Source organism: Stegastes partitus, unplaced genomic scaffold (genome assembly GCF_000690725.1).
Source record: "Stegastes partitus isolate 25-593 unplaced genomic scaffold, Stegastes_partitus-1.0.2 Scaffold296, whole genome shotgun sequence".
Taxonomy (NCBI): Eukaryota; Metazoa; Chordata; class Actinopteri; family Pomacentridae; genus Stegastes; species Stegastes partitus.
Genome location: NW_007578027.1, coordinates 47,556 through 55,035, shown reverse-complemented (window position 1 = coordinate 55,035; position 7,480 = coordinate 47,556). Strand labels below are relative to the sequence as shown.

The 7,480-nt window shown below is 42.7% G+C and overlaps 1 protein-coding gene across 12 annotated transcripts in view; it reads left to right on the top strand.

Annotated features, from left to right (window-relative positions):
* The first annotated feature begins 1,707 nt into the window (after positions 1 to 1,707).
* Positions 1,708 to 7,480, top strand: part of slc8a2b (solute carrier family 8 member 2b) — a 50,055-nt gene continuing 44,282 nt past the window's right edge. For 7 of the 12 annotated variants that reach the window (XM_008283045.1, XM_008283046.1, XM_008283047.1 and 4 more), the window contains exon 1: positions 1,866 to 2,091. In XM_008283045.1, the coding sequence (XP_008281267.1) occupies positions 1,930 to 2,091 (162 nt within the window). In that variant the 5' untranslated portion in view covers positions 1,866 to 1,929. Of the gene's footprint in view, positions 2,092 to 7,480 lie in introns of all 12 variants that reach the window. The other 5 variants (XM_008283049.1, XM_008283051.1, XM_008283050.1 and 2 more) reach the window with 3 other exon arrangements.

Sequence of the window (7,480 nt, the reverse complement as noted above, 5' to 3'; positions counted from 1 at the left end):
GCAGTTCCTGGGTGATAAATGGTGTCGGTTTTGTGGTTTAAAGACTAAAGTCATGCCTTTCAAACTCACTGGTGGTTCGATGGTTAGCATCGTTGCCTCGCAGCTAGAAGGTCACCGGTTCACGTCCCGGTGAGGACACCCTGGATCTTTCTGTGTGGAGTCTCCATGTTCTCCCCGTGCAGCGTGGGTTCTCTGCGGGTTCTCCGGCTTCCTCCCACAGTCCAGAAACATGTTGAGGTTAATTGGTGATTCTAAATTGTCCGTAGGTGTGAATGTGAGTGTGCTTGGTTGTCTGTCTCTAAGTGTAGCCCTGTGACAGACTGGTTACCTGTCCAGGTGAACCTGCCTTCACCCTGAGTCAGCTGGGATGGACTCCAGCCCCCCATGACCCTGGTGAGGATTAAGGTGTAGAGATGATGGATGGATGGATGGATAATAAAATGTCCTCCTGCTGGAGTGTGTTTGGATGTTCAGACCTGTACAACAGGATGTTGTGTTGTTGTTCTTTGGTGGAGTGTTGCTGACGTTAAACTTAAGTTGTGGTACAACATAAAAACTAACAGTCTTTGTTAATGTGGATAATAAATCCTGTTTATTTCTGACCTCTGACCTCCCTGGACAAAACTCCTCGGCCTCACCAATCCCTTCTCCTCCGTCTCTCTGCTTCTCTTTTCTGACTTTCTTGACTTCTCCTGTCTCTGTTTTTACTTTTCTGTTTACCGGTGACTCACCGTTCCTTGAATAAAGTGTTCCAGGGTCTCCGGCAAACCGCGTCATCTGCTGTGAATCATGTCTTTCACCTGCTTCTGTCCTTTATTTATGTTAAATGTGAAGCGTTTGAGCAGCGGAGACGTCGTACGAGTGTAGGAGAGCTTCCGTCCACAGACGTGACTCACAGCTCTTTCTGGCAAACCTCCTGAAATGACATTGAAAATTAAAAAGTGGACGGATGTTTCTGGACGTGTTTATCTGCAGTCGAACTTTTCTTTATCTGTAGACGGTTTCAGAAACGAGGTGGCATCAGGAGCAGCAGCACATTTAAGTTCAGCAAACTCCCAGATCATCTGTTCTCTGTAAAAATATGGACTTTATGAACACATTGTCTGCTTTTGTGGCCTCGACATCAGCTCCTGTGATGTTTGTTTCTGCTCTCTGCAGGTTCTTTAGGTCTGAGGTGTGTGAAGTCCACATTTTCCACTGAGTTTGTGTGATTTCATGGAAACTTTACAAAGATGCTGGACAAAAATATGTTTAAAAAAAAAGACAAAACCTACAAAAACTGTACAAATGGTGAATGTAACTGCAATAACCTATAAAATACCTATAAAACAACGATGCTCTTCGCTGATCCGGTCGCTGCGTTTCTTTGCAAATGAAAGTTTTTTGTACAGTGTCAGAGATGCAGAGCTCCTGAGTAAGACACCTGTATGCAGGGTGGTCCGAGTTGATTAAACTAACTCAGATCCGCTGTTCTGGAACCAGAAACTCAGAGCAGATCAACTCAGAGTTCAGGATTAGACTCAGAGTTTGTTGAACCTGCTTTATGAAGCTGGTCAAAGGAACAGGAGACCAACCAGACCCTCTGTTCTGTGGTTTGTGTTGAAGGAGTCTCAGACTAACTCGTCGTGTCTCCCTGCAGGTGAGCTCGTCGCTCCACCCTCAGCTCGTCCCTCCATCCTCGTCCTTCTCTGGGAACCCAACGCCGCCATGCCTCTCCTGGCCTCTCCTCCCCTCTTCCTCCTCTTCCTCCTCCTCGTCGTGCCGCTGCCTCCCTGCCAGCCGGAGTCCCAGCGCAGCGAGCCGAGCGCCGAGCCCGACCCGAGGACGGCGCTGCCCTCGTCCCTGCCCTCCGCCTTCCCGCCCTCCTCGTCCTACAGCAACAGCACGGCGCCCGGCACCAGGGACAAGTGCAACGAGGAGACGATCTGCATGCCCGGCATCCTGCTGCCCGTCTGGAAGCCCGACAAGCCCGGACTGGGATACCAGGTGGCCCGGGCCGTGGTCTACTTCGTGTCGCTCATGTACATGTTCCTGGGAGTGTCCATCATCGCAGACCGCTTCATGGCATCCATCGAGGTCATCACGTCGCAGGTGAGGCTGAGGAGCAGCAGGGGGTTGTTGGTATTACTCATTCATTAGTTGGTTTAGTCTGTGACATTTTAAAAACTTTAAATAGCTTGTTTTGTTTCTGAACAACATATTAAATGTATTAAATCATAAAAACACAAGAGCTGAAGTTCTGGCCATCCAATGGTTGCAGCACAGTCACGTGATTTTAATTTCTACTCATGAAACTGTCCAATGAAAGATTAAAAATGCCCCAAAAATTATTCTTTAACGTTCCCACTTGCTTCGGATTCGGTGGTTTTTTTTATCCACAGTAACTTTATTCAATGAAGCAAAGTTCTACCTTCATACTGTGAATGTTCCAGAGTTCCAGGTCCTTGAAGTCCACAGAGGAGGCTCCAGATTTATCACTTTAATGGTCTTTCTCCATCATTTCTGAGCCTCTTAACTTCATCATTACAGCAGATGGACACGTGACATTTAGGATGAAAAACACATTTTAGTTCTGTTATAAACTGCAACCAGATCAGTTTTACATCAACTACAGGTGTCATAATCTAAAGACTGAATCTGTTTTTTGTTCATTTTTTTTTACTTTGAGCATCAATACTTTGGGATAGGTCGTAGTTTCAACAACAAAACTGCATTCTGGGTAAACTGTGAGGGCTTGTGTGATGGAGGTTGGTCAGAACAGGTTATAGACAATGAAAGGTCTCATTTTGACCCACGTTTGATACCAGGATCATTTTCCTTCTGATTCCTTTTGTGTTGAAATCATTTTCTAGTAATTTGAGTATAAATTTCATGTCTCCTGTCCTCCTTAAATCCTCCCACAACTAGTCCTGCCTTCAAAGTCAGTAAGAATCTGACCTAAGTGCTACGTTTATGTAAAGTAAGCGTCCCCAGAACAACTTTAAACTTGTTTAAATGTTCCCAAAAATGGTCCAAAATGACACAAATGGCAGAAATGGCTCAAAATATGTTCAAAATAACTCAAAGAATTGCCCGAAATTGTTGAAGATGACTTGATTTTAACTCCAAACTTGTCCAAAATGACTTGAAAATTGTCAAAACTGACTTCAAATTGGTCTAAAATGACTAAAAAAAAAACAAAGTCTGACTAATAACTTTAAACTTGTCCAGATTTAAACTTCAACCCACCTCTGTGTGCTTCACGGGCCTGTAGCTGTAAGAAAATGTTTGTCATATGAAGCTGAGACTTTGCACGAGTTCATTAAATATTCTAAAGTTATTGTAAGAAGTCAGATGGTCCTGCTTCACTCCTTCACGTTCACCCAGTTATAAATCAATGTGTTCAGTCTTCAATGGCGCCACCATGAAGGGTTCTTGAGCTCTTTGTTTCCTGAATGCTGATTACACAGATTTCATTCATCCTGAGAACGTTCCTCTGCTGTTTTCAGAGCGATTCGGCCGCTCGGTGTGATGCTTTTACAGCGTGTTTGCGTCCCGGGTGGCCTGTAGGGGTTCAGGTGTCGAGGTTACACCGTCAAACAGTCGACGGAGGGAGATCCTGGGAGGTTTGGACTGATGGAGGAGACGTGAAGGTCGGCTGGAGGGAGAAAGGAGGACAGATAGAGAGAGAGAGAGGAGGGAAAACAGTAAATGTTACGACCAACAGGGGAGGCGGTCTGAGGGGATGTAGTCAGACGGAGGAGGAGGTGAGGATTAAGGCGGGATGACGGATCGACCAGCGGGGAGCAGGTCGGCATGTAAAGACGCTGCGACGCGAGGATTAGTCCAGCAAACACAAGCAGAGGATTAGAATACACAGAGGTTTAGGGACACGATGGACTGAGTGGATGAAGAACCAGAGCTGATGGACTGAGCAGGTTCATCAGCATTTAGAGGGATGAGAGCAAAGCCACTGGTACAGTTCAGACACTCAGAGACACTCAGAGAGGTTCAGCAGTGACACTAAATCCACCGACTGTTGTTCCTGCTGTTATGACGATAGTGGAGCAGCTGATGGACCGGATAGAGATGCAGAGAGCTAAATTAAAACATCAGGATCTCAGCCAATCACAGCAGCTTTAAAGTCGTCAGGATCAGATCTTTTCTGGGCCAAACCTTCGTTTTCTTGCTGACTTTTGAGACTGATTCCACTCAACAGTCTTCATGGTTGATTATTTTGTCAGACAAGCTTCCCTTTGGAGTAAACAAAGAGACTCTATAAAGGCTCCTAGAAAAGTGTTCCTACAGCAGAAACTCACCACCTGGTGGATCAGCCAGCACATGTACGATACGTGTTCTGATAAAAACATTATTGAAGCGCTCGGCCTCGACCAGTGAAGCCGACCTGCTGGCTGCTGACTCCAGACACCAGAGAGCATCAAAGATAACGACAGACATGAAACTCTGAGGGATTAAAAACAAACCCTTAAACTGCAACCCAGTCACAATCTAAAGCCCAGATTGTTCTGTTGCTTTGAGCACCAGTATTATGGGATGTATCGTAGCTTCAACAGCAGAACTGCAGCAGTTTAATGTCACAGAAACAAACGTCGGTACCCTGGATGTGTTTCTGGTTTCTGATACCAGAGAAAACTTTTAGGGTCAACTTTGCAGAATCATGTGGAAGGTGTCGTTTTCACCCACATTTAGAGGTCGGGCTCATCTTCTAGCCGCAATGTCGTCCTCTTCACAATGAAATCCTGATTATCTGGAGTAAAACTGTCATTTCACAGTAACAGATGATAATAATAATAATTATTATTACTATGAAGCACTTCTCAAGACGAAGATCCTTTACAAAATAGGTAAGAACACAAAAAAAAATCATAAAATATCAAACATATTATCCATCCATTTTCTATACACCGCTTAATCCTCATTAGGGTCGCGGGGGGGCTGGAGTCTATCCCAGCCGACTTAGGGTGAAGGCAGGGGACACCCTGGACAGGTCGCCAGTCCATCGCAGGGCCACACCCAGAGACAGACAACCAAGCACACTCACATTCACACATACGGACAATTTACAATCACCAATTAACCTCAGCATGTTTCTGGACTGTGGGAGGAAGCCGGAGAACCCGGAGAGAACCCACGCTGCACGAGGAGAACATGGAGACTCCACGCAGAAAGATTCCGGTGCCCCCACCGGGACGCGAACCGGCAACCTTCTTGCTGCGAGGCAACAGTGCTACCAACTGCGCCACCTTGCAGCCCCAAACATATTATGAAAACAATAAATTATATCAGCAATAATAGTAATAATAAATCAATATTTGTACAAGTACAGATCTTTATGGACATTTTATGGCCTGGTCTTTTGTATAGTCAACGTTTAAAGTTTACTTTTTAATCCATAATTTTACAGGATATTATCTGTGAAATAGCAGTTTTATTAAAAAAAAAAAAAAAAAACATTCTGTCAAATAGCACCCAAAATCTGTAAAATAAGATTTTTTTTCTGATGTAAATGCAGTAAAGCAAATTGTGATTTTATCGTCAAGCAAACACGAACACTTTACCGTCCTTTGATGTGGACGTTTTGTAAAGTTATGGCCTCGTTTTTTTTTATTTACATGTAAATTAGAACTTTTTCTGTGATTTTACTGAATATTTTCTGTAATTTAGCAAAACTAATTCAAATAAATCTGTAAATTAACAGTAAATTGTTCAAAAAATTACAGTCAAAGCTGTTTAAAGAAAACATTTTCTCGTCCCTACGAGGCTTTTATGAGACCAAGAGGTTGAAACAGGAGATAAAAGGAGTGAAGTGAAGGTCCAGTGGAGGTAACTGGTTTATATTCTGTCCTGGTCGGAGCTGATCCAGTTATTTTTAGTGGCGTCTCTTCAGCTCGGCGCTGAACTCAACAGAGACTCAGGATTTAGTCTTTATTCATTTACTTTAGCTGCAGTTGGAGCTTTATATGGAGGACGTAGTGGACTCAGGAGGAGGACTGGACGGGTTGATTCGTCCTCCTCAAGGTCGCCGTAAATGAACGTCTGATCCCAGAATGCATCGGTGCAGCTCGGCTCCGTCAGCGTGAACGGTTACTGCAGCGTTCTGTGTGTGATGAGGATTTATGAGGAGCAGCCGAACAGTAAACACAGCGAGAGGATGATGGTGATGAAGGGCAGAGAATAAACCTTCATGGGGATAAAGACGAGCAGCAGGTCTGATGCCACGCCGGCTTCATGTCCTGGAGGAAAACACTGAGTTATTATCCTCCTAATCACACAATCTCTATAAAACTGAGCACAGTTCTTGAAGGATTTCCTGCAGGAATAATAAAGGTTCATCTTATCTCAAGTCATTTCAGCTTCACAGAAATATTCCTGAAATAGCAGCGATTAGACCGACGAGTTCTCAACATACAAACCAGTGATGTTATAGAAAGACTAAAAAGTAGAACATTGAAGTAGAAGCACAAAATATTACAGTTAAAGTCATACATGTTCGTTTTAAAAGTGAAACCTCCTCCAGTAGTAGTAGTAGTGGTAGTAGTGGTAGTAGTGGTAGTAATTGTAGTAGTATTATTAGCAGTAGCAGACGGACTATTCAGGGGGTTGCACAATATTATTTAATGTGTTACTGAGTCGTGGTCTGACTGGAAACAGGCGGAATCGTCCTTTAAAATACAGCCAGTAGGTTTTTGTACCAGTCGAGGTGAGAAACAGGAAGCTGCAGCGTTTATTTAGAGCATCTCTGGGACATAAAGTGTCATAAAATAATAATAATGAATTCATAAAGGACTAAAGGACCTTAATGCAAAAAGCAGAGATTGTTTCTAACAGACAAAACTAAAAAAAAGGACATTTTTAATTAGTTTTTATCAGAACATTTGTTGGGACATTTCACATTTCTAAGATACAAACTGTTAAATGATTTAAATATACTACCAATTGAATGAGCGACAAAATGAAAATACAAAAGATGATCACAAAGAGATGCAACACGACCACAAAGAGGAACGAAAAATAACTTTAGAGACACAACAGGACTACGAGGAGAGACAATAATAATAAGAGAGGGACACAAGGTGAGCACAAAGGAAAGCAAAACAACCACAAAATGACGTAAAATAATTAGAAAAAGACACTAAAGAGCTGCTAAAAGACACAAAGTGACCATAAAGAAACACGTTTAGTCACTAAACACAGATTTCATGAGAGGTTTTAGAGTTTTGTGCAACATGATTTAAAGTTAAACCACATTTTAGTGAAGCTTATAAACGTGTCCTTTTTGGTGAACTAGAACATTTATGTGCCAAAAACAAACAAAACAAAAATCAGATTTCAGAATCGATGCGTTCATGTGTTGATGTCTGAGTTTATAAAGTTGATTTAACATCCAACAATCAATAAAGGTTCTTTTTACGCTTTAATATCACAATTTATTTGTTGATTAGCTTTTATATTATTAAATTAAATCTGAAAAATTATTTAA